At 42.4% G+C, this 26,655-nt stretch overlaps 1 protein-coding gene and 1 long non-coding RNA gene across 3 annotated transcripts; both read right to left on the bottom strand.

Moving 5' to 3' along the window:
• Positions 1 to 213: 213 nt before the first annotated feature.
• Positions 214 to 16,889, bottom strand: LOC116526288. The gene is made up of 3 exons (XR_004258081.1): positions 16,879 to 16,889; positions 2,507 to 2,513; positions 214 to 358 (listed from the first exon to the last, which is right to left on the bottom strand). It is a non-coding gene; the product is annotated as an uncharacterized LOC116526288 (long non-coding RNA).
• A 5,538-nt stretch (positions 16,890 to 22,427) lies between these two features.
• CFL2 (cofilin 2) lies at positions 22,428 to 26,655 on the bottom strand. Of its 2 annotated transcripts, none has more exons than XM_032242575.1 (4): positions 26,469 to 26,655; positions 25,181 to 25,488; positions 24,989 to 25,065; positions 22,428 to 24,907 (listed from the first exon to the last, which is right to left on the bottom strand). In XM_032242575.1, the coding sequence occupies exons 1-4, from the start codon at positions 26,469 to 26,471 to the stop codon at positions 24,795 to 24,797; spliced, it is 501 nt and encodes a 166-aa protein (XP_032098466.1). In that variant the 5' UTR covers positions 26,472 to 26,655; the 3' UTR covers positions 22,428 to 24,794. The 2 variants fall into 2 exon arrangements, with proteins under 2 accessions (XP_032098466.1, XP_032098467.1); XM_032242576.1 differs by lacking the exon at positions 26,469 to 26,655 and adding an exon at positions 25,601 to 25,750.

The raw sequence follows: 26,655 nt of genomic DNA, 5'->3' as shown, positions 1-26,655 counted from the left end.
CCTTCCTGCAAAACATTCAACCCTTATTTATCGTCCCCACATTCTTAGCAAAGTTCCCAGGCATCTAGAAATTCCTGTTTTTCTTGCTGACCAGCTGCAAGGTCACAGGCAGGAGCAGAAACATGGAATGCCAGACGCTGGGGATGCTGGTACAAGTTGTGGGACTGCATGCTACTGTCTAGAGCTTGTCTCAATAGATCTAGAACTTCATCGCCATCTGATCGCCGATCACCTCTGAGACCCACCTTGCTCATAACCAAAACTGCCCATGTTGGTCCTTTGCCCTGGACCTGTGACATTCTGGACTATTTCTGTGTTTATTTGTGGCCGAGTGTAACAACCGTAAAATAAATCACCTCTTCCGCTGTCTTAGCTGAAGAATTAAAAAAAAAGAAACTGCGGAATGTATTTCCCAAAATGTTACTTTTCAAATGTATAGTATATCACAAGACATGTCACAAATTGATTAACTGTTCTTTGTTCTGGCTTCTGTACCTGCTGTGTCATTCTAGATGCATAAAAAGTACCCCATTTTCTTTGTCCTTTGCTCAGAATTAGGAAGCGATTCGGCTGAGCCCGTGATCATGTTAAATAAAATCCCCCTGCAACCCATTTGTCTCTCCAAATCTCTAATTTCCTGCTACAAGCTGAGATCGCATCACTGCACTCCAATCTGGGTAACAGAGTGAGACCCATCAAAAAAAAAAAAAAAAAAAAAAGAATGACATGTTCTTGCTCATATGTGGAATCTAAAACAGTTGATCTTGGTCGGGCATGGTGGCTCACGCCTGGAATCCCAACACTTTGGATGCCAAGGCAGGCAGATCACCTGAGGTCAGGAGTTCAAGACTAGCCTGGCCAACATGGTGAAATCCCATCTCTACTAAAATACAAAAATTAGCCAGGTGTGGTGGCAGCGGCCTGCAATCACAGTTACTTGGGAGGCTGAGAGAGGGAGAACTGCTTGAACCTGAGAGGTGGAGGTTGCAGTGAGCTGAGATGGTACCATTGCACTCCAGCTTGGGCAATAGAGAGAGACTCCATCTCAAAACAAAAACAAAAACTAAAACAGTGTATCTTACAGAAGTAGTGAATAGAATAATGTTTACCAGAGACTGGTGAGGGTAGGGGAAGGGGCAATGAGGACAGCATGTTAATCAGATACAAAGTTGTATTTAGAAAGGAAGACGAAGTGCTAGTACCCCATTGCACAGTAAGGTGACCGTAGACAACAATAAGATATTGCATATTTCAAAGCAGATGGAAGAGACAATTTTATGTTCCAACCACAAAGAAATGATAAATGTTCGAGATGATGGATATGTTTGTAAGGTCTTTTAGGCCGACTGACCGTGCCATGAATGCTATGACGACCCCTGTGACCAGCATGTACACCTCTGGAGGGCCTTCCAGAATTAGAAAACCTGAAGTAGCTGGAAGATCATGAAAAACAGAGGAACGATCATCCTCTGCGGCGTCTAACTAACCTGGTACGTTCTTCTAGTGTTTCTTATTCCGGCCTCAATTGACAAGGCCATTGGACTTTTGAAACTGACCTTGGTCAACCTTGTGACTCCAAACCCTATGACTCCCTCCCAGCTTGCAAACCTATGACCCCCTACCAGCTTGCAAAAAGTGCCCTAAACTGTAACTTCTGTAACATTCCACTGCCTACCCCAAACCTATTAAACCAACTCCGATCCCTCTGCCCTCTGCTGACTCTCTTTTCAGACTCAGCCTGCCTGTACCTGGGTGAAAAGACGGCCTTCTTGCTCACACAAAGCCTGTCTGGGGGCAGGGGGTGGGGGAGGGGTCTTCATTTAGAGTTCGTGTTTTTTTTTTTTTGAGACGGAGTTTCACTCATGTTACCCAGGCTGGAGTGCAATGGCGCGATCTCGGCTCACCGCAACCTCCGCCTCCTGGGTTCAGGCAATTCTCCTGCCTCAGCCTCCTGAGTAGCTGGGATTACAGGCACACGCCACCATGCCCAGCTGATTTTTTGTATTTTTAGTAGAGACGGGGTTTCACCATGTTGACCAGGATGGTCTCGATCTCTTGACCTTGTGATCCACCCGCCTCGGCCTCCCAAAGTGCTGGGATTACAGGCTTGAGCCACCGCGCCCGGCCTTAGAGTTCGTGTTTTAACATTTGGTGCCGAGGCCGGGCGCGGTGGCTCACGCTTGTAATCCCAGCACTTTGGGAGGCCGAGGCGGGTGGATCAAGAGGTCAAGAGATCGAGACCATCCTGGTCAACATGGTGAAACCCCGTCTCTACTAAAAATACAAAAAATCAGCTGGGCATGGTGGCGTGTGCCTGTAATCCCAGCTACTCAGGAGGCTGAGGCAGGAGAATTGCCTGAACCCAGGAGGCGGAGGTTGCGGTGAGCCGAGATCGCGCGCCATTGCACTCCAGCCTGGGTAACAAGAGCGAAACTCATTTGGTGCCGAAACCAGGGACGGGGTACTCCTTTCGGGAGACCAGCTCTCCCTCTGTGAAGAGACCCACCTGAGACCTCAACATATCAGACCAGCCCAGCAGCTTGAGCCACCTTCAGATCGGGTAAGCAGTCTCTCCCTCTTTTTCTCTCTCTCTCATTTCCTTTAGATACCAAGGAGACAAGTCTCTCCCTCTTTCTCTGTCTTTTCCTTTAAATCTTTCTCCTTCTAGTAGAGACAATGGAGACACTTGTAGAGCCAGAGGAGACAAGTCTTTCCCTCTCGCTCAAAAACTCCAGCATAGGTCATGGACTCAGGAAGGCAAGACTCTTCCCTTGGTGTCTGGTCAATTTTGGGGACGCCTGCCTTGATCACTCACCTACGTTACAGCCCAGGAATCAGTCAGGGATGCCTACTGAACACCTGGTAGCTGCTCGCTCCTTCTCCTAGTCTCTGCTCCTTTCCTTAAAACTTATCTCTGTAATCCCAGCACTTTGGGAGGCCGAGGCGGGTGGATCACGAGGTCAAGAGATCGAGACCATCCTGGTCAACATGGTGAAACCCCGTCTCTACTAAAAATACAAAAAATTAGCTGGGCATGGTGGTGCGTGCCTGTAATCCCAGCTACTCAGGAGGCTGAGGCAGGAGAATTGCCTGAACCCAGGAGGCGGAGGTTGTGGTGAGCCGAGATCATGCCATTGCACTCCAGCCTGGGTAACATGAGTGAAACTCCGTCTCAAAACAAACAAACAAACAAACAAACAACAACAACAAAAAAACTTATCTCCTTTGCCATGGGCTATATTCTGCCCTCTATTCCTCTGTCTTCGCCTCTAGCCTGCATCCTAAAAACCCTAAAACCTCTTCAACTGTCGCCCGATCTAAAACCTAAAAGTCGAATTCTTTTTCAGTAACATGGACTCCCTCAATACAAATTAGACAATTGTTCCAAATGGCCAGAAAATGGCACTTTCAATTTTTCTATTCTGCAAGACCTAAACAATTTTTGTCAACAAATGAGCAAATGGTCTAAGGAGCCAGACATCCAGGCATTTTTTTTACACTCTAATCCCTCCATAATCTCTGCTCCTTCTCTCCCTTCCATCCGCCTCTCCTGCCTCTGCGGGTAACCCAGAGTCCTCCTTGTGTATCCTCCCTTCCGACCTTTCTTCTCCCTGCCTGTTCCAACCAGACCCTAATCGAGGCCCCACCCCCCCCCCCCAGGCTTCCTCCTCTTCCTCTGTCCACACACCACCTCCTTATGCCCCTCCTGTCAACTCCCCACCTTATACCTGGTCTGGCTTACAGTTTAGTCCTGCAGCTAACTCCTCCGACAATTCCCCCTTTGAGAGGTGGCTGGAGCCAAGGGCGCAGTTAGGGTGCACATTCCTTTCTCTTTATCTGACCCTTCCCAAATCAACCAACGGTTAGGCTCCTTTTCATCAGATCCTTTAATACTTAACCCAGTCCTATAATGTCACCTGGAATTACTTAAATGTCATCCTTACTTCTCTTACTCCTGAAAAACGCTTAATATGCATTTTATCACTCAATCAGCCCCTGACATGACAAAAAAGCTACAGAAATTAGAATCTGGCCCTCAAACCCCTCAACGGGAATTAATCAACTTTGTCTTCAAGGTGTTCAATATCGGGAAGAAGCTGCCGGGAGGCAGTGCATCTCAGAACTACAGATGCTTGCCTCTGCCGTAAGACACATCCCAGCCACACCACTGGTTCACAAATACTTCAAAATTCCCAGGCTGCAGCGTCCAGCCGCCTCTCCCAGACCTGCTTCCAGTGTCGGAAACCTGGCCACTGGGCCAAGGAACGCCTGCAGCCCAGGATTTCTCCTAAGCCATGTCCCCATCTGTGCAGGACCCCACTGGAAGTCAGACAGCCCGGCTCAAAATGCTGTCTCTTTCCCAGATCTGCTTGGCTTAGGGGCAGAAGATTGACGCTGTCTGATCACCTCGGAAGCCCCCTGGACCATCACAGACGCAGAGCTTCGGGTAACTCTCACAGTAGAGGGTAAGTCCGTCCCCTTCTTGATTGACACGGTGACCACCCACTCCACCTTGCCTTCTTTTGAAGGGCCTGTTTCCCTTGCCCCCATCACCGTTGTGGGTACTGACGGCCAAGCCTCTAAACTTCTTAAAGCTCCCCAACTTTGGTGCCAACTTGGACAGCATTCTTTTACACACTCCTTCTTAGTTATTCCTACCTGTCCAGTTCCCCTACTAGGCCAAGACATTTTAACTAGATTATCTGCCTCTCTGACTATTCCTGGACTACAGTCACATTTTATAGCTGCCCTTTTGCCTGATTCACAGCCTCTCTGACAACCTCCTCTCACATCTCCCTACCTCGACCCATGTGTATGGGACACCTCTACTCCTTCCTCAGCAACCAGTCACATGCCCCTTAGTATCCCATTAAAACCTAATCACCCTTACCCTGCTCAGCATCAGTACCCCAACCCACAACAGGTGTTAAAGGGATTAAAGCCTGTTACCACCCACCTAATACAACATGGCCTTTTAAAGCCTACAAATTCTCCTTACAACTCCCCTTCCCTACCTGTCCAAACCGAGACAAATTCTACAGACTAATCCAAGACCTCTGCCTCATCAATCAGATAGTACTTCCCATCTACCTGGTTGTACCAAATCCCTGTACCCTCCTATCTTCCATATTCCCTTCCACAACTCACTATTCTGTTCTTGACCTCAAAAACGCTTTTTTTTCCCAAAGCCCAAATTTCTTCCCCATCCATCACCTGTCTTGGCATAGTCCTCCAACAGAACACATGTGCTCTCCCCGCTGACTGTGTCCGGTTGCTATCCCAGACCCCAACTCCTTTTACTAAATAGCAGCTCCTCTCCTTCCCAGGCGTTGTAGGGTACTTTCACCTCTGGATACCAGGTTTTGCCCCCCTAACCAAACCACTCTGTAAACTTACAAAAGGAAACTTAGCTGAACCCATAAACCCCAAATCCTTCTCCCACTCTTCCTTTCGCTCTTTAAAGAAGGCCTTAGAAACAGCCCCTATGCTAGTGCTCCCCAACTCCTCCCAACCCTTCTCTCTCTACATAGCAGAAAGAAAAGGCTGTGCAGTCAGAATTCTTACACAGGAGCCGGGCCCACAGCCCAGCCTGTAGCCTTTTTATCCAAACAACTTAACCTCGCAGTCCTGGGCTGGCCCTCATGCCTACGAGCAGCAGCAGCTGCTGCCCTGATAATAGCCACAGCCCTTGCTGCTTCCCTCGGCATTTGGGTCCAAGGCCCCAGCCCGCTCAGAACACTTTCTCACCTTTTCAGTTTACACTTCCAGTTCTGTCTAAGCCAAGGACTTTTTTTCCTCTGTGGTTCTTCTTCTTACATCTGCCTTCCTACCAACTGGACAGGCACTTGTACCCTAGATTTCCTTACTCCCAAAATTCAGTTTGCCAATGGAAACAAAAGCCTCCCTGTTCCCCATGTGGTCCCGACACGCCACAAGCGGGTCATTGCATTGATCCCCTTACTTGTAGGGTTAGGAATTACTACTGCACTTGGCACAGGCATAGTAGGCCTTACCACTTAAAGCCTCACCTTCCGTAGCTTCTCTAATTTCTCTGCTAGCATTGTGGAATTAATCAATCACCATCCCTTCTTCAAGCTCAAGTAAATTCTCTAGCTGCAGTTGTCCTCCAAAACTGCAGAGGTCTTGATTTACTGACTGGAGGTCTTTGCCTATTCCTAAATGAAGAATGTTGTTTTATGTAAACCATATAACGACTTAAAGCTTGTATCATATACAAGGCCCGACTGGTTTACATAAAAACAATAATTATTTATTTATATGATAGATAATTTAATCAATTAATAAACAATTGAATAAACAATTATTCAATTATTTATTGATTAAAAATAAATGTTTATTTATATGATAAATAATGGTATAAATTGTTTATTTATATGATAAATAATTTATTTAATCAGTAAATTAAAAGACAGGGCCCAAAGGCTCACCAATCAGGCAAATGGCTATTCTGGACCTGGCTGGACTGGCTGGACACTCTCTAACTGTGAGTTATGGCTTCTTCCAATCCTTAGTCCTCTGATACCTATCTTTCTCCTTCTCTTATTTGGACCCTGTGTTTTCTGATTAATCTCTCAATTCCTACAAAATCATATATAAGCGATACCCAATTGGTCAATATGGCAAATGCTTCTTCTATCAACCCCACAATATCACTGTTGCCCCGAGATCTCCCAGCAGTCTAAATTCTTTCCCATTTTTAGGTTTCTGCCCCGCCCCCAATCCCGCTCGAAGAAGCCCTGAGAAACATCACCCCATCATCCCTCTGTGCTGGCCTTCCTAATATTCCACTGCTCTCCACTCTTCTTTTTCCTTTATATTACTAATATAAAAAGACAGGAATATAAGGTCTTTTAGCTGACGGCGCCATGAATGCTATGATGACCCCTGTGACCCACACGTACATCTCTGGAGGGACTTCTGCAATTAGAAAACCTGAAGTAGCTGGAAGATCATGAAAAATGGAAGAGAGATCAACCTCTGTGGTGCCTAACTAACCTGACACATTCTTCTATTTTTTCTTATTTCGGCCTCAATTGACAAAGCCACTGGACTTTGTAACTGACCTTGGTCAACGTCGTGACTCTAGGCCCTACGACTCCCTCCCAGCTTGCAAAAAACTGCCCTAAACTGTAACTTCTGTAACTTTCCACTGCCTATCCCAAACCTATAAAACCAACTCCTATCCCTCTGCCTCTGCTCTCTTTTTTGGACTCAGCCCACCCACACCTGCATAAACAAACAGCCTTGTTGCTCACACAAAGCCTGTTTGGGGGGGGTCTCCTCATTCAGAGCATGCATTTTAACAATGTTAATTACCCTGATTTGATCACTGCACAATATACAAATATCAAAACATCACGTTGCACCCCATAAATATGTACAATTATTACATGTTGATTTTTTTTTTTTTTGAGAAAAGATCTTGCTTTGCTGCCCAGGCTGGAGTGTAGTGGCATGTTCATAGCTCATTGGAGCCTTGATCTCCCAAGCTCAAGTGATCTTCCTTCCTCAGCCCCCTGAGTAGGTAGGAATCCAGGTATGCATCACCATGCCCGGTTAATTTTTATTATTTTTGAGACAGGGTCTTGCTCTGTCACCCAGGTTGGAGCGCAGTGGTGCAATCTCAGCTCACTGCAGCCTCAACGTCCTGGCCTCAAACAATCCCCCACTTCAGCCTCTCCAAGTAGCTTGGTCTACAGGTGCACACCACCATGCCTAGCTAACTTTCTAACTTTTTGTGGAGACAGGATCTTTCTATGTTCCCTAGGCTGATCTCAAACTCCTGGGTTCAAATGATTCTGTAGACTTTGCCTCCTGAATTGCTGGGATTACAGGTGTAAGCCACTGCACTCAGCCAATGTAATAGCTAGCTTTTTTAAAAAAGCTTACAGCTTATACCTGTAAGCTTTTTTAAAAAAGCTAGCTATTATTGATTATCCAACAACTCTAGAGGTAGTACTATTTCTGTTTTCAGATGAGGATCTAACATTCAGAAAAGTTGACACTTTTCCCAAGGGCATGCACCTAGTATAAAGCAGGAGCATGCATTCTAATAACACATCTGACTGCAAAAGCCAGGCTTTTCTACCAGGTAATTTTGCCTGCCAGTGTAGACATGTTTTTTGTGGTATGATAAGCATTCATAGAAGGTGCTCTAAGAATTATGTAACTGCACCTGAGAAAGAAATATGCTACAAAAATACGCTTTTTTTTTTTTTTTTTTTTTTTTTTTTAGATGGAGTCTCACTCTGTCGCCCAGGCTGGAGTACAGTCATCGTGGCTGACTGTAAACTCCACCTCCTGGGTTCAAGTGATTCTCCTGCCTCAGTCTCCCGAGTAGCTGGGACTACAGGCACATTCCCCCACAGCCAGCTAATTTTTGTATTACAAAAAAACATTTCTAATGTGACATAGCCTTTTATGACAAAGTGATATTTATTTAATATTCCCCAATTTCTCTAGCTTGATCATTTGGTACAAAGGGGATCAACGAGATCCCAATTGTCTTTGTGAAAAATAAATAAAATGGACTTTTCCTCTATTCATGTTGTATTTCTAAATGGCCTTGAGCATATTACTAAATGGCCTTGAGCGATTTACAGTCAAGTTAATGGAATTAATAATATACCATCAAAAACCATGTAACATATTAACTAAAGTGCAGCACAAACACTTTCCTCTGCGTGGTGGCCACTGACATACGGATGCTGGTCCATTTACGATGGTGTCATGTTCAGGTAAATCCACTGTAAACTGAAAATATCGAAAGTTGAAAACTTTCAATTTATGATGGATTTATCTGGATGCAATACCATCATAAATCTAGAAGGGTTCTGAATGCATGTCACTTTCACCATTGTAAAAGTTGAAAAATCGTTTAGTCAAACCATGGTTAAACTGGGACCATTTGCATTTCTCTTCTCCGAAAGCTTCTTTAGGGCAGTTAAGGATGCTACACAGAAAATGTATTCACTAAATTGTTTTTAAATGAATGGACAAATATACGAACACCACACACTTCAATAATCATCACCTCTAATGTGGCAATATATTTTTTCTACAGATTAAGTACTTCCCCACTCCCCACCCAGATGGAGTCTTGCTCTGTCACCCAGGCTAGAGTGCAGTGGCGTGACCTCCACTCACTGCAACCTCCACCTCCTGGGTTTAAGCGATTCTCCTGCCTCAGCCTTCGGAGTAGCTGGGATCACAGGTGTGCATTACCACTCCTGGCTACTTTTTGTATTTTTAGCAGAGATGGGATTTCACCATATTGGTCAGGCTGGTCTCAAACTCCTGACCTCATGATCCACCTGCCTTGGCCTCCCGAAGTGCTGAGATTACAGGCATGAGCCACTGTACCCAGCCCAGATTAAGTAATTTATGCTAAGGACCAGATGCAGAGTAAGGGTTGAGGTCTTCCTTACCCCAGAACAGGGCAAAAAAGCAAAAAAAAAAAAAAAAAATACCCTTATTGATTAAGCCATAAATTCAACCACCACTTATTTCCAAAAAGTCTGAAAGTTACCATTCAATCACCTTTCCCCACCCCTTTCCCCAAACACACACACCCCACAGGGATTTTTCTGTTTTCCTGCTTCTTCTTTAAACCTGTTAAACAATATCTGTTTAAGGTTAACACTCTACTATAGGATGTGCTTTAGCTATGTAAGTGGTAGACACTGCAAAAAGCCTTCCAGTTGCTTTGATTGAAAAAGTCTGGATAGTTTTATGTGTCCCTGGAGGGAAACTAAACATCTGGAGTCAGTGCTGTATTTGGTACATACTAAGCATTTAACAAATGTTTGCTGAATCAGTGACTGAAATTATCCACTTTTCTTTGACTCCTGATCATGTTGCCCACCTTGTATTTATGTATGTAAGTCTGTATGTACTTACTTGAGGCAGGGTCTCACTCTGTTGCCCCAATTTTTGTATTTATTGTAGAGATGGAATTTCACCATGTTGCCCAGGCTGGTTTCAAACGCTTGAGCTCAGGCAATCCACCACTTCAGCCTCCCAAAGTGCTAGGATTGCAGGCATGAGCCACCATGTCCAACCATTGCCCACATTTTATATCAGCATTCTCATTTTTTTCAGGGACAGATTTGAGTTCCACTGTTTGGGCTAGGGGCAATGCTTTAGATGAGAAAAGATGAGGGATATTTGAAAATCAGTCCAGTTAGAGAAAGAAGAAAGTGAAAAGATTTATGAACTACCAGAGTTCTTTTATGCTAAAATATTATCTTAAGGTTTGAGCTCTGTGCAGGTCAATTCTCTTTCTTCTGCTGTCATGGTGATATGCAAGGGGAGTGCTGGGAAGGGAAGGGCGTGGTCCCTTTATATGACACTCAAGAGTCCATGTTCGGTGGCTCATGCCTGTAATCCCAGCACTTTGGGAGGCCGAGGTGGGTGGATCATGAGGTCAAGAGATTGAGACCAACCTGGCTAATAAGGTGAAACTCCGACTCTACTAAAAATAAAAAAATTAACCGGGCTTGGTGGCGCACGCCTGTATGCCCAGCTACTCGAGAGGCTGAGGCAGGAGAATCGCTGGAACCCGGAGGCGGAGGTTGCAGTGAGCTGAGATTGTGCCACTGCACTCTAGCCAGGGCGACAGAGCAAGACTCCATCTCAAAAAAAAAAAAAAAAAAAAAAAAGACACGAAAGAAGGGAAGGGAAGTGCTGGGGAGAGGAGGGCGTGGTCTCTGGCTAGGGCTCCACCCCTAGGGGCCTAGGTGAGGACAGGTGTTTCCCAAGACGACCCTGGCCTGTCATACCCCCATCCTGTGCCTATAAAGACCCGAGACCCTAGCAAGGCAGAGACAGAAGCAGCAGCTGGACCTCGAGAGGAGCAAATCAGTGTAGGAACACATAGGTAGCTAGACTTCGAGAGGAAGGTACAGACAGGCACCAGCACGCAGGCAGGCCACTGACCAGCAAAATGAAGTGGACTTTGGAGTTTGGCTGGGGCAGTAGGAGGAGCACTGGGGCCGCTGCCCAACTCCAGGGGAAAACCATCTCCCTTCTGGCTCCCCCATCTGCTGAGAGCTACTTCCACTCAATAAAACCTGATACTCATTCTCCAAGCCCACCCGTGATCCGATTCTTCCGGTACACCGGGATATAGAAAGCCCTCTGTCCTTGAGATAAGGTAGAGGGTCTAATTGACCTGATTAACACAAGCTGTCTGTAGATGGCAAAACTAAAAAAGAACCCTGTAACACATGCCCACTGGAGCTTCAGGAGCTGTAAACATTCACCCCTAGACACTGCCGTGGGGTCGGAGCCCCACAGCCTGCCCGTCTGTATGCTCCCCTAGAAGTTTGAGCATCGGGGCACTGAAAAGGCAAGTCACACCCTCTGCACGCCCTTCGAGGGGGCACAAGAAAACTTCCCGTTTCAATGGCATGGTCCCAAACCTGTCCCGTCCTTTGTTAATGTATGCCCTTGAAGAGGGAAAGGAAGGTAAACCAAGAGGCATCCGTTACCAAGATCCTATCTCAAACCAAAAAAAAGAAATCTCTGACATATTTATGTTATGTTATGTTGTTACAGAATATCTCCAAGTATTATTTACGTTCATCTACATATTAACTATAGTAATCAGACTGCCAGTAAATATTATGTAATTTGCTAAAGAAACATACATATTGCGGTATTGCAAGTTTTATATATTAATATAAAAAATGTATATTAGTTCAAAAACATATTCTGAAGAGGGGTTCATAGTCTTTACCGGAGGGCCAGAGGATCTTTGAAAAAAGGTTAGGAAGGCCTGTAGAAACTCAGGGCTCCATGACAATACCCAGGAGGAACATGGAGTTCCCAATTGGTTTTTACTTTGACCCTAGGCCTTCTCCCAAATGATTTAATGGAGGTGGTGATTAAAAGGCCCTTTTTGTTCTTGATGTTAAAGAGATTCTTAGTAAAGAAAGCCTGTTGGAACGTTTCAAATAACAATTCGAGGCTGGGCTCAGTGGCTCATGCCTGTTGTCCCAGCACTTTGGGAAGCAAATGTGGGTGGATCACTTGAGGCCAGGAGTTCAAGACCAGCTGGCCAACATGGCAAAACTCTGTCTCTATTAAAAATACAGAAATCAGCTGAGCGTGGTGGTGCACACCTGTGGTCCCAGCTACTTGGGACGGTGAGGCACGAGGATCGCTTGAATCTGGGGGGCAGATGTTGCAATGAACCAAGATGTAGCCACTGCACTACAGCCTGGGAGACAAAGCAATTCTCTGTCTCAATAAATAAATAAATAAGCAGCTATATTTGAAGGGAAATGTCATTTATTCCCTCTAAGTGCTGTTTAACACTCACTTCTAGGCTGGGTGTGGTGGCTCATGCCTATAATCCCAGCACTTTGGGAGGCTGAGGTAGGAGGATTGCTTGAGCCCAGGAGTTCAAGACCAGCCTGAGCAACAAATCGAGACCCCATCTCTAAAAAAATAAAATATAAAATTAGCCAGGCATAGTGGTGCACTTATAGTCCTAGCTACGCAGGAGGCTGAGGTGAGAGGATCATTTGAGCCCAGTTTTAGGTTGCAGTGAGATGTGATGGCACAATCACACTCCAGCCTGGGTGATAGAGCAAAACTCTGTTTCAAAATGAATGAATGAATGAATAAAACTCAGTTCCAGAAAATCTGTTCTCTTTTGGATCCTTCTTTTTTTTTCTCGCATTCCCTTGATGCTTATTCAATTGCTTATCACTGTATACTTATTAGTTTACAGGTCTATTTTGTCTTTGCAACTGGATTATAAAAGTGCCCTTGAGAAGTTTATTTATTTCTCAGGATGACCAGAACAGTGTTCTACAAATAGACACTCAGTAAATGCTTCCTGATGAGTGCAAGGCCTCTCAGAAAAATGAGCTTATTTACCATAAAAGCAAGATGAAAAAACAATATTGTTGTTTTACTGCAAGGAGGTGAAAAAAGAGGAAACTTTGATTCTGGATGGTACTTGTAAAAGGAATTGTGTATTTATAAACACTGTGTTTATAAATAACTTGTACTTACTAGTAAAAATTAAAACCTTCTTTAATAGAAAGTGATGTTTCAGATGACCTGAAAATTCCATTTTCTATCACCAGCAAAGAGGAGGCCAGGTTTTCTCTAATGAGCAGATTATATGATAAAAGAACATTGCTAAATTAAGTTATTTATAAAATATTTGATACAGGGGCTGGGCACGGTGGCTCACGCCTTTAATCTCAGCACTTTGGGAGGCCAAGGTGGGTGGATTACTTAAGGTTAGGAGTGCAAGACGAGCCTGGTCAATATGGTGAAACCCTGTCTCTACTAAAAATACAAAAATTAGCTGGGTATTGTGGTGGGCGCCTGTAATCCCAGCTACTTGAAAGGCTGAGGCAGAAGAATTGCTTGAATCTGGGAGATGGAGGTTGCAGTGATCCATGAGTGGGCTGATGCCCTCCAGCCTGGGTGACAGAGCACAACTCCATCTCAAAAAAAAAAAAAAAAAATTGAGTTTCTGAAAATGTCACCAGATGGGGAAATGCTGACAATAATATGCTAGTTAAATTCAGTATTAATCTCAATGCAAAACCTGTATTAATCTCTATGATGTTAAAAATTCATAAAAACAAATACTTGATAGAGGAATTCGGCCATGGCTTATATGTGGACAGACAAGTTTTACAGTAAAAGGAAAAACATAGAATAACAGAAAATATAACCATGATTTTTTAAACTATAGGATATTCCATTTCAAAGATCTTATAGCTATGATAGTTTTTAAAAATTCTTATCTATTGAAACCATTATTACATGCTGCTGCAAATCAGGCTTACAAATCTAAATTCAGATACAACACATGATTTTCTTGGCCAATGATTTATTTCATGCTATCAAAATGTTATCTTCATTAAAAATGTTTTAAATATATTTTTATTGGCCGGGTGCGGTGGCTCAAGCCTGTAATCCCAGAACTTTGGGAGGCCGAGGCGGGTGGATCACGAGGTCAAGAGATCGAGACCATCCTGGTCAACATGGTGAAACCCCGTCTCTACTAAAACTACAAAAAATTAGCTGGGCATGGTGGCGCGTGCCTGTAGTTCCAGATTCTCAGGAGGCTGAGGCAGGAGAATTGCTTGAACCCGGGAGGCGGAGGTTGCGGTGAGCCAAGATCGCACCATTGCACTCCAGCCTGGGTAACAAGAGCGAAACTCCGTCTCCAAAAAAAAAAATATATATATATATATATATTTTTTTTTTTTTTATTTCCACGTTTATGAATTTCCTGAGCCAATTCTAAAACTTAAATAATCTTAAGTGTCGACAATACTAAAAGTATAGTCAATATCTTCCAAATACACCTAGTGCTTGACTTACGACCACGATTGGTTCCGACATACCAAGTCGTAACACGATTTGGTCGTAAGTTGAGTAGGCTATATGCATGCGGAGATGGTAGTGCTGCCGGAAGCTGGTCTGCACTGTCCTACGCCCAGCTGGGCAACGTTTGCACTGCCAGACGCGGAGCAGTCGTGGCTAGCGATTGTGGTCGTAAAGTCGAATGGTCGTAAGTTGCATAGGTCATAAGTCGATCAATACCTGTAATTATTAAAGCTCGGCATCCTTTCATTTAATTATGAAATTAATCAAGTCTAGTCATTTCTCCTACATACCTCTCAAATCCACCCACTCCAAATGAATTTACCACTGCCTTGATTCAGGCCTCTTAATCGCCTTCAATTTCTTTCTCCTTACCCACATTCTTATCATGGTCACAAAACAATCAGATTTGTATTTCAGAAAGATCATACCACTTACTTGCTTAAAACCCTGAACCAGCTCCTTAGCACACAATTTCACATGGTATCCATGGCCCTCAATGATGTAGCGCATACCCAAGTCTCCTGCACTCCTGTCATCACAGTACTTTATGCTTGACCCAGCAGCAGCTGTAATGAACCATTTGCAAGGCATCTGCAGTTTTTCTTTCTCTAGGAAAATCCTTTCATACTGACTTCTCTATCATCCTTCACAACCCAGCTCAAACATTACTTCTGGAAAGCCTTCTCCAAGCCCATATCAACTCCAAAGTTAAGCATTCCCTCTTCTAAATCTAGTAGTAACATATGGTTGTATTTATCACATTGTATTATATCATAACTATTTGTTTATATGCTTGCTTGCCTTCCCTATATCATGGAAAGCTTTTTGAAACCAAGAAAGGTGTTTCATGTTTGTTGAACTGAATTTGATCTAATGATCTGAGCTGAGTAATTGGGAAACAGACGGGATGTTTCCAGAGTGATTCATAGTAGCCAGGATGATCATGTTTCTCCACAGCAAACATAAATCATGTTTCTTTAATCACAGGGATTACCAGACTTTCTTGGAATAGCACACAAAATGCAAACTCTTAGTTAAATGAAAACTAAATATCCACGAGGCAATTAGTCAATATATAATCTGTGTAATTTGAGCCAAATTAGTAACTATCACTTTTTAATCAAATATAATTGAGTGCTTCTGGCTTAGTGCAAAATATATACATTATGTTTTATCTTACATCTTTATATGAAAGGGACAAAGTAGATTAGAGGGTGGATTATTTACACTGAGCACCAGGAACTAGCAACTATTAAACTTTATCATACCAATAGAAGGGGAAAAGTAGAATCCTGATATATTGGATTTATTTTGTAAAATAATTCCTTTGGGGAACAGTACAAATTATGCATGGGGTGCCTATTATCAATTCCCAACATAACAAAAGCAGGTGGCACAAGAAACAGAAGAAAATTTTTTGGTTTCAGATATTTATGGTAGATGGCATTAAGTCATGCATCGAGCATTCAGGAAGGTGCAATGCATAATTTTCAAGATTCAAATCTGGGATGAAAAATCCTAAGGAATCTGCACAAACAGTATTTCAGTAAAGTTTCCATCTTACCAACATATACTGAGAACTTAAAACCAGTTTAACTACAGGAGTCTTCCTATTAGTTATAATTGCTTAACACAGTAATTTGTAGTGTTTAAAAGCAATTCATGATTTAGCTTTATTTGTTCTTTTCTATATTTTGCAGAGGTTCCCCACCAAATATGTGTTATTTTTGAAATAAAAATAAATACAATTTTCTGAGAGTTAGCCAGAATATCATTCATATTACTCAATGATATTAATCATATAAATCAGCCCATTTTTAGGATGTTCTTATGAGAATGTCATTAGGCTTTCTTTTTTTTTTTTTTTTTTTTTTTTTTTGAGATGAAGTCTTGCTCTGCCGCCCAGGCTGGAGTGCAATGGTATAATCTCGGCTCACTGCTACCTCCGCCTCCTGGGTTCAAGCGATTCTTCCGATTTAGCCTCCTGAGTAGTTGGGATTACCGGTGTTCACCACCATGCCCAGCTAATTTTTGTACTGTTAGTAGAGATGGGGTTTCGCCATGTTGGCCAAGCTCGACTCGATCTCCTGGCTTCAGGTGATCCACCTGCCTCGGCCTCCCAAAGTGCTTGGATTATAGGCATGAGCCACCACGCCTGGCCAGGATATAAGACATCTTTCATATCATTTTATTTCTTGTGTGGTGCAGCTAAGTTTTATGATTTCTAGAACAAAATACTCTGCTGCCATTTCTACCTTATTTATTTATTTTTGAGACAAAGTCTTGCTCTGCCGTCCAGGCTGGAGTGCAGTAGTATAATCTCAGTTCCCTGCAACCTCCACTTCCTAGGATTAAGTGATTTCCTGCCTCAGCCTCCCCAGTAGCCAGGATTACAGACATGGACCACTATACCCAGCTAATTTTTGTATTTTTGTAGAAATAGGGTTTCACCATATTCACCAGGCTGGTGTCTAACTCCTAACATCAGGTGACCCACCTGGCTCCTGAGTAGCTGGAATTACAGGTGTGAGCCACTGCGCCTGGCCCATTTCTACCTTTTATAAAACTAGGTCTAAGCCAGGTGTGGTGGCTCATGCTTGTAATTCCAGGACTTTGGGAGGCTGGGGCAGGTGGATCAACTGAGGTCAGGAGTGGTGGCACAGGCCTGTTGTCCCAGCTAATTGGGAGGCTGAGGCAAGAGAATCACTTGAACCTGGGAGGCAGAGGTTGCAGTGAGCTTAGATCGCACCATTGCACTCCAACATGCGCGACTGACAAGAGTGAAACTCCGTCTCAAATAAACAAATAAACAAACAAACAAGGTCTAATTATGCCAATTTGGGAACTGCCTTTCTCTTTGGTGATTTAGTTTGCAGTTAAAAAAAAAAAAAAGTCCCCATCAGCTCACAGAAACACGTATTAAGGAGGCTTTGGGCTATATGCCCAAGAATTTTGTAATTCAGTAACTATCAACTTTCCAAGGGAAATACTTGAAATTCCACTATTAAGAACACATGAGAGAAAACATGCCCCAATAATATACCATTAACATAAGTGCTTTTTCACATGTAAGAGAAAAATGACTACTCATTTGAACAAAAATCTGTTTCAAAGTTTTCTGTAATCCCAGATAAACTACTAAATTGCTATCTATGCAGAATCAAATCAGCTGTCAGAAGTCAAGGGTAAATGAAAAGTGTCTAGATTACATGTCTAGAGTACATGCACGAAAATCTAGCCCGGGTGCCGGGGCTCACACTGGAATCCCAGCACTTTGGGAGGCCAAGGTGAGCGGATCACTTGAGGTCAGGAGTTCTAGACCAGCCTGGCCAACATGGTGAAACCCCGTCTCCACTAAAAATACAAAAATTAGCTTGGTGTGGTGGCGGATGCCTGTAATCCCAGCTACTTGGCAGGCTGAGGCAGGAGAATCAGGCGGAGATTGCGGTGAGCCAAGATGGCGCCACTGCACGCCAGCCTGGGTAATAAAGCGAGACTCGGTCTTAAAAACAAACAAACAAACAGAAAACAAATAAATAAAAATACAGAAATTAGCCGGGCATGGTGGCACACACTTGTATTTCCAGCTACTCTAGAGGCTGAGATGTGAGAGTCTCTTGAACCCGGGAGGTGGAGGTGGCAATGAGCTGAGACTGCACCACTGTACTCGAATCTGGGCGACAGGACGAAATTATCTCAAAAAAAAAAAAAAAAAGAGAGAGAGAAATTCTAATAAACTAAAAAAAAAAGTCAACCGGGATTTTTTTCTTTTTTGAAATAGGGTCTCTGTCGCCCAGGCTGGAGTGCAGCGGCAGGATCTCAGCTCTCCTGGGTTCCAGCAGTCCTCCTACCTCAGCCTCCCAAGTACCTGGGACCATAGGTATGCGTCACCTTGCCCAGCTATTTTCTGTATTTGTTACAGAGATGGGGTTTTGCCATGTTGCCTACGCTGTTCTTGAACTCCTGAACTCAAGCAATCCACCTACCGCGGTTTTCCAAAGTGCTGGGATTACAGGTGTGAGCCACCATGCCCAGCTGGCATTAATATTTTTAGAGTACTTTGGTTATCAAATGATTGCTCTTATAGCTTATTACTTGTTTCAATAATCTAAAAAAAAAAAAAAAGATCAATAAACCTTCTCTTGGCTGGGCACAGTGGGTCACACCTGTAATTCCAGCACTTTGGGAAGCTGAGGCGGGTGGATCATTTCAGGTCAGGAGTTCGAGATCAGCTTGGCCAGTAGGGTGAAACGCTGTATCTACTAAAAATATAAGAATTGGGCAGGCTTTGTGGCTCACACCTGTAATCCCAACACTTTGGGAGGCCGAAGCAGGCAGATCACGTAAGGTTGGGAGTTCAAGACCAGCTTGACCAATATGGAGAAACCCACTCTAAAAAAAAAAAAAATTAGCCAGGCATGGTGGCGCATGCCTATAATCCAAGTTATTTGGGAGGGTAAGGCAGGAGAATCACTTGAACCTGGGAGATGGAGGTTGCGATGAGCCGAGATTGTGCCATTGCACTCCAGTCTGGGCAACGAGAAAAAAAAAAAAAAAAAAAAAAAAAAAGGGAAAAAATTCTAAATTTATTTGTGGGCCTTTAATGATACAGGTACAGTCAACGGAGGTATGATTTCCTTAAATACTACTAATACTGCAGATGCTTCCCCGGGATACAGTAATGCCTCTTTTATTTACAGCTCTCTTTTTTAAATTTAAAAAAAAAAAAATCCCAAACCCAGAAAGTACACTACAAAATTATTTAAACAGCCCAAACAAATAAGGTTCATGTGTTCGGCCATTTTTCTCTCAAGCTTTCACTCTGGGTCTATTTATTTGCTTATACGCAATTATAACAAACCTGGTTTTCCAAATCCACGAGATGAAAGGCAACAATTAGCAGAAGCTGCTAGAGATAAAACATACTGGTAGTAGCAAAATATAATATCTGACAGTTTACAAGTATGAAAGTCAAAAGAAAAGCTCTTAAAAAGGCAAATTTGATCTTTCCGAGGTTTACTTAATACTCATATACTTCATGAGATCCTCAAGTCAGTATGCTAATACTTTATATAATTAAAATAAATGATCTTGAGTCTTTATAGTTCATTCTATTTTTTTGAGACACAGCCTTGCTCTGTTGCCAGGCTGGAGTGCAGTGGCACGATCTCCACTCACTGCAACCTCTGCCTCCCGGATTCAAGCAATTCTCTGCCTCAGCCTCCCGAGTATCTGGTATTAACAAGTGCCTGGCACCAAACCCAGCTAATTTTTGTAATTTTAGTAGAAGCGGGGTTTCACCATGTTGGCCAGGCTGGTCTTGAACTCCTGATCTCGTGATCCACTGCCTCGGCCTCCCAAAGTGCTGGGATTACAAGTGTGAGCCACTGTGCCCGGCCAGTTCATTCTATTTGAGTATTACATTTTAATACTAGCCTATACTTCTGAACCACACCTCCTGGTTTGCTTGAGATTGGCTTATCTCAAGCCTGTTGTCTTGGCATAATTAATAGCTCTCCCTTTCATTCTCAAAAAGTGTTCTGGTTTGGACTGTAAATCTTAGGATCATCCTACTGAGCACTTACTATGTGCTAGGAACTATTCCAAGTACTTTGAGTTATCCTCACAATCCTATGAGATGGGAGTACAATTATCCGCATTTTGTAGATGTAAGCTTCCGAGAGGCTATATGATTTATCTAACACCATCCAATTACTAAGTGTTAAAGGGCTCTATGTAAAAAACCAGGGAATCTAATGCCAAAGTCCTAGGACTTAAATATTATAACATAAAGTACTATCTCTTCTTAAAAAGATGGGTAGGGGAGGGAAATATCCAAGTTTCTGGAAAAAAAAGTAAGAGACACCAGCTTTCTGTAAATGTGTCTAAACAATCCTTGTTTCCCACAGATTCCATAAGTTGACAGTACTGAAATATTTCAGAACATCTTTGAGATATAAAACTTTTTAGATTTTTATGATCACGAGCTTTTTCAGAAAAAACTCTTAAGACTGTTTTTCAAATATTCTTGAAAGATGCTACTTTAAAAATATACTAAATAGGGCTGGCCTAATAGCTCATGCCTGTTATCCCAGCACTTTGAGAGGCCGAGGTGGGCATATCTCCTGAGGTCAGGAGTTCAAGACCAGCCTGGCCAACATAGTGAAACCCCATCTCTATATATACTAAATAGGCTCAGCCCAGTGGCTCACACCTATAATCCCAGTGCTTTGGGAGGCTGAGATGGGAGGATTGCTTAAGGCCAGAAATCCAAGACTAGCCTAGGCAACACTATCAGACCCCGTCTTGGCAAAAATTTTTTTAAAAAATTAGCTGTGCAGGCCATGTGTGGTGGCTCATGCCTGTAATCTCAGCACTTTGGGAGGCTGAGGCAGGCAGATCACCTGAAGTCAGGCGTTTGAGACCAGCTGGTCAACATGGCGAAACCCCATCTCTACTAAAAATACAAAAATTAGGTGTGGTAGCATGTGCCTCTAGTCCCAGCTATCCAGGAGGCTGAGGCAGAATTGCTTGAACCCAGGAGGTGGAGGTTGCAGTGAGCTGAGGTCACGACACTGTACTCTAGCCTGGTTGATAGAGTGAGACTCTGTAACAAACACACACACACACACACACACACACACACACACACACACGGAAGTTACAAAAATAGAGGTTCAATGATTTATAATACATCCTTTAACGAAAACATTTAATATTTATCTACTTACATACAGTTATTAGGAATGAGTAGTTTAAACAGATTATATTTACATAGCATTTTCCTGTTTTCAAAAACCATTTCCATATTTAGTGCTCAGGAAACATATGGTAGACAGATATTATCATTCCCATACTATGGGTTAAGAAACTGATGCTCAGAGATTTAATTTGCCCAATTGCATTATGACAGGAAATTTAAGTGGAGGGATAATTCTTCCAATTCTACATGGAAAAAGCAATTAGTTGGATGCTCCAGAGCAGAAGAGAAGCCTCAGACTTCTTTATGGGCTGAGAGGAGACAGAGAACATCAATAAACTCATGCTATCTTCAAAAGCAGTATTTGGGCAGAGTGCGGTGGCTCACACATGCAATCCTAGCACTTTTGGGAGGCTGAGGTGGGGGCAGAGCTTGAGCCCAGGAGTTGGAGATCGGCCTGGGCAACATGGCAAAACTGAGTCTCTACAAAAGAGACACAAAAATAAAACAAAGTAAAATAAAATAATTAGGCATGGCGGTACATGTCTATAGTCTCAGCTACTTGGGAGGCTGAGGTGGTAGAATCATCTGAGCTGGGGAGGTTGAGGTTGAAGTGAGCTGAAATTGCACCACAGCACTCCAGCCTGGGCAATAGGGTGAGACCCTGTCTCAAACAAACAAACAAAACCAACCAACAACAACAAAAAAAGGCAACATTCACTGGCACCTGCCTGCAAATCCCTAGTAGGTTTAATACTATTCATAGAAAAATGAACATTCATGTTGTTTTGCATCTCCTACTATTAAATTTGCAAGCAAAACAGGACCTATGAAGAGCAGAATGAGATTGTTTTTTGAGTGGCAAACCTAATGAAGTGTTCTCAACCTCTCGATGATTTACCATTGTTGAGATTATTCCTTAACAAGAAAACAATTTTAAAAGAATTTCCTCCCAAAGTTTATTTGCCAGATTCCATAGATTAGCTGCTACAAATGTTCTGTATCACAGAAACTCAAACTCAGTAAAAAGCCTTCTCTTCGAATCTACGTAAAAGGCATATTTCAATACACAATGCTGGCCACACTATTTTAGATAATGATGGAAGATGACAGCTGACAGCCAGTTTGGGCCACATGCCAGCTATTCCCATTTGTCTGAAAATGCTAAAATTAATTGCTGTAATACTCAGTTTTCAAGGAAAATTGGTATTGATAAATGACAAAGTATTATCAACTAAAATCCTAAAAAACTGAAGATAATAATGCCTTTTTGATCTGAAATACCAGTTTTTAAACTTTTAATGTTCTGCAGTATAAGTAAACACATCTCAACAGCTTTAAATATTTTCATATATTTTATTTTTTAAACTCATAACTTTGCAAGCTAGCAGTAAAATATTGCCTTCAATATTTTACTAATTAGCACCGTATACCTTTTAAAGCTAACTGGAACATTGATTCATTATAAATGATTGTAAAAGAAAATAATCATTTCAAATGCCAAATTATTCTCAACAAGTGAACTATTATTATCATTTTTTTGCCTCTATGCACAAAGATGTATTTCAAAGATGAAATTAACTATCAGTTTTGTCAATCTAGCAAATCAAAGTATCACAGTTTAAAGCAATATTTAATCTCTGAAATTACTAATGAGGCATACAAGAAAGTTAAGGAATCAGCTACAAGAACAAAAGATACCACATAACTGATTTATAGTCCCTTACTTTTTAAAAGTATGAGGAAATAAATGAAATTCCATGGTGCAAGTATCGGTTACGCATATTGTTTAGTATATGTCATTATTCTCTTTTTGCTTATTAGAGTTTGGCCTTACCAAAAACGGTCGAAATGTCCAGGAAAACTCACAGGGACAGCTGGAAGCCTGAAATAAAATTGCTCAGTGCAAAAAGATCCCAAACCATTCATATAAGTGGAAGCCTAGACATTTCAACCCTATTTTTAATGTTCACGTCTGAAAAATCTTTCAAAAATATGGAAAAAACCTAATCATTCTCAAATTATTTCCACACATTCAAAAAAAAATTTTAAGGGATATTTTCTTTCCTGTTTTCTCATAAAAGCATTCCTCAGAACTACGGGGTTAAGTTCTGAGCCATGACTGACTGCTTACTAGCATGCCTGTTTTGCATACCAGTAGAATCAAGTCCAGTTTTGCCATTTGTGGATAACTATGACAAGATACAAAAGCATGTGTTTGCCATAAATAGCCCTGGCTAACAGCAAACTGCTCACACTGAACAGATCAAATTCTCTATAAGGAGCGCAGCCTGGACCACAGCCAAATCCCACTACAAATGTTTAAGACTGCTTTATCAATTCCTACTCCAATTCAATTTGCAAAATATATTCAGAAATAGGTGAAATGACTGTTCCAAAACATCAGAAATATTAAAGTGTTGAAGGACAACATTTTACAAATATTTTCCTTATGACCAAATAAGCAATGAGAGCTTCCTGCTACTATACAACTACTAAGAAATGTAAATGTAAATAAAAAAATAACTATGCTAATTTATCCAGAGAACAAATCAGATATTGAAAAGTATTTATGCCAAAGTGAAAAAAATAATTTCTGATCTTCATATTAACACATAATAAATACACTAATGTTTATAAAAGTACCATTCTTTAACAATGGTATTTTATATTAGTTGGCTTTAAGATAGAATCTTTTTTAAACCAAATAAATCCAACAAATCTGGAAAATATCACACATGAATGTTATACAAAAAAATTCTCAAATGACCAGTGCAGAGATTAATAGCTGTTCTTACCCTAGAAGTTGTTTCACATAACATTTTGCAAAATTTCCAAGGAAAACAAGGCAACGTTCTGTAATATGCCACAATTTTTATTGCAACGTGGCCATTTTTGTGAGGGTGGGGAGTTTGATCTCAAAACAATGTTCCATTTAAGGCTCTTTTATACAGAAATTGCCATCATGACTGATAATCAAAATATCTTTAGTGTTGCAGGACTCACATGGTAAACATAAAACTCCTACACTTATTCAGTAGTGTACACTCAATGGAAAACAAATAGGCATTAATAACAGCTATTTAAGATATGCAGGTAACAGGAATGAACACTGAGGTACTAGGATAAGTTGATGACACAGTTAACAAAACTTAATTGGCATTCCTTTTAGGGTATTAAACTTGTTACAAAAAGTGCTTTTAATGCATAGTGTTATATCCGTGCTGCCATGTCACAAAAATAGGCTTGCCAAGGCAGGTGAGGTGTATGAATGCTCAAGCCTCACAGAACTGCAATCAAGTGCAACTATAAATAATACTGAAAAAAGTTGACCATCTGACCAGTGGATAATACTTTCAAGGCATTCAGTTAGCTTATCCTTTGTAGTATTCTAAGCTATTCACATTGACGATCACATTCATTGTAGTGTCTGCTGCAAGGGAGGCATATAACCAGTTGTTTTGGCTAAAATATGACAGGAAGGCATTCCTTGGGTTCTACATAAAAGTAACAGTATTAAACAGTCTAATGGCAATCACTGATAGGCTGCTTAAATAAATGATATTTCCTTCATTGTGTTGGAAGGGCCCAGTGGAAAAAAAAACAACAAAAAAAAACAAAACCAAAAACCAAAACCTAATACTATTCCAATGGTCTGAGCTAGAGAAATGGAAGCTCCTTAAGATCCAGATGGCACTTGACTGTCATTTTATAATGGTTTTCCTTCAAGTGAAACTACTACATTGCCTCCCAATTTCTCTCCAAGTGTCGAACGGTCCTTAATATCATCCAAGCCATTTACTTGCCACTCATGTTTAATACCTAAAAGAAAAAACATTATCCTATTACTTTATTATAATTAATAAAGAGTAATTTCTCTGCACAAAATATTCAAGTTTGTACCTGTAAATTTCTTTTTAATGGCATCTTTAGAGCTAGCGTAAATCATCTTGCTTTTTAAAGGTGCACTTTCAGGAGCCCTATGGAAAAAAAAAATTGCTTAATCCCACTTATAAGAAAAACAAAGGTATGACCGACTATGATAACAACAATCCTTGCATTTTAAAAGTACTTTTTTCTTTTGTTTTTACACACCAGAATATAAATACTAGGTCTTCTTTCTTAGACTCTTTTGTTTCGTATGTGGCATCGTACAAAGCATATCGGCAATCATTCAGAGGTAGCAACTTCACAAAAGATGTGTAGGGGTCCTCTACAGTATCACCAATGTCACCCACCAAGATCTGCTTTGCTTCCTCTACAATTATTTGTCTTTTGTCATCGCTTAAACAGAAGAGAACTGCTTTCTTTCTCTTTTTGATCTCCTCTTGTGTAGAAGATTTCCTTACTTTCATATCATTAAAAACTTTGATGACTTCATCATTCACTGTAACTCCAGAAGCCTGAAAATAAACACAGAACAGTAATTCAGAACATGTATTTTGGTTTTAACCAAAATTACTGTTTGCCTAGAGAAGACTCACTTTAGTCTGGACATCAAAAATTGAACCGTACCATGTAAGTCGTCCAATCAGATTTGTCACATTTTAAGAATAAGTAGACGATACAGCGAAGGAGTCTAACTCACCCTGCCCATTCATCCTTCTTAAAGGGGTTTGGACGTGGAAGCGAACGGGACAAATACAAGTTGTCCCATCCCTGAAATGTTTCCTATTTCACTGGGTGATGTCAGAGCTTCAGGAGCTGCAGCAAAAATACCTTCTGTATTGTGTCAACTCGGCTGGCCTTAAAAAAACACTTTTGGATTTCAGTTAATGCTTCTACTATTTTTTTCTTTAAAGTCATCCTAGCCACTAACGTTTCCTCATAAGGAAAGAGAATCAAGTATAAACTCCAAACCGCCCACGGCCCCACAGCTCACATGCAGACACTCCAAAACTAACGGGTCCAGTGTAAAAGCTTTTACCGCGAGAAAGCATTTTAAAAAGTGTTTTCCCTCTTCCTTAATCTCCCCGTAAGGGTTTTATTACAGGCCGTCCAGACCCTGACCCACACAGCCTTCGCAGCACATACCAATTTTAAAGCCCCGCGTGTTAGATAAAATTAGGAAGCGAAAGCCAAAGGCGGCGCGAGCAGCTGCAGCCCGAAGACCCTCTCGCGCCTCCGGCCGCCGGGCCTTTACCCCTGAACCCGCGCCGGCGCCCGAGCCCGAGCCCTCCCCGCCCCCCAAAATCCAAAGAGCAGCAGGGCCGGGCCTCACGGCGGGAGGGCAGGCCGGTAGGCTGGAGAGCAGCGCGGCCGCAGCGCAGAAGCCCCCACCTTGGAGGCCAAAATCAGGTTAAAATGGCGGCCTCACTCCCGGGGCCGTGCGGGGGGCTTTTCTCGCCACGCCGCGGCCTCCAGGCCGGCGCGCCCCTCTTACCATAGTGCCCTCGGCTGTGGCTGCGGCGGCAGCTCGGGCTCCGGCTCTGTGGCACTGGGAGGAGAAGGAGGGGCAGGCGGGTGGGCAGCGGCGAGTGCGGGGCACGCCGGGAGCTGCAGCCCGAGGGAGGCGGCGGGGCTCGGCGGGCCGCAGGCGGCGGGCGGGGCAGTCACGTGGGCACGCCCGG

This window comes from Sapajus apella, unplaced genomic scaffold, assembly GCF_009761245.1.
Source record: "Sapajus apella isolate SASKATOON/1434 unplaced genomic scaffold, GSC_monkey_1.0 scaffold50, whole genome shotgun sequence".
Taxonomy (NCBI): Eukaryota; Metazoa; Chordata; class Mammalia; order Primates; family Cebidae; genus Sapajus; species Sapajus apella.
This window is presented reverse-complemented; position numbering and strand designations above follow the sequence as displayed.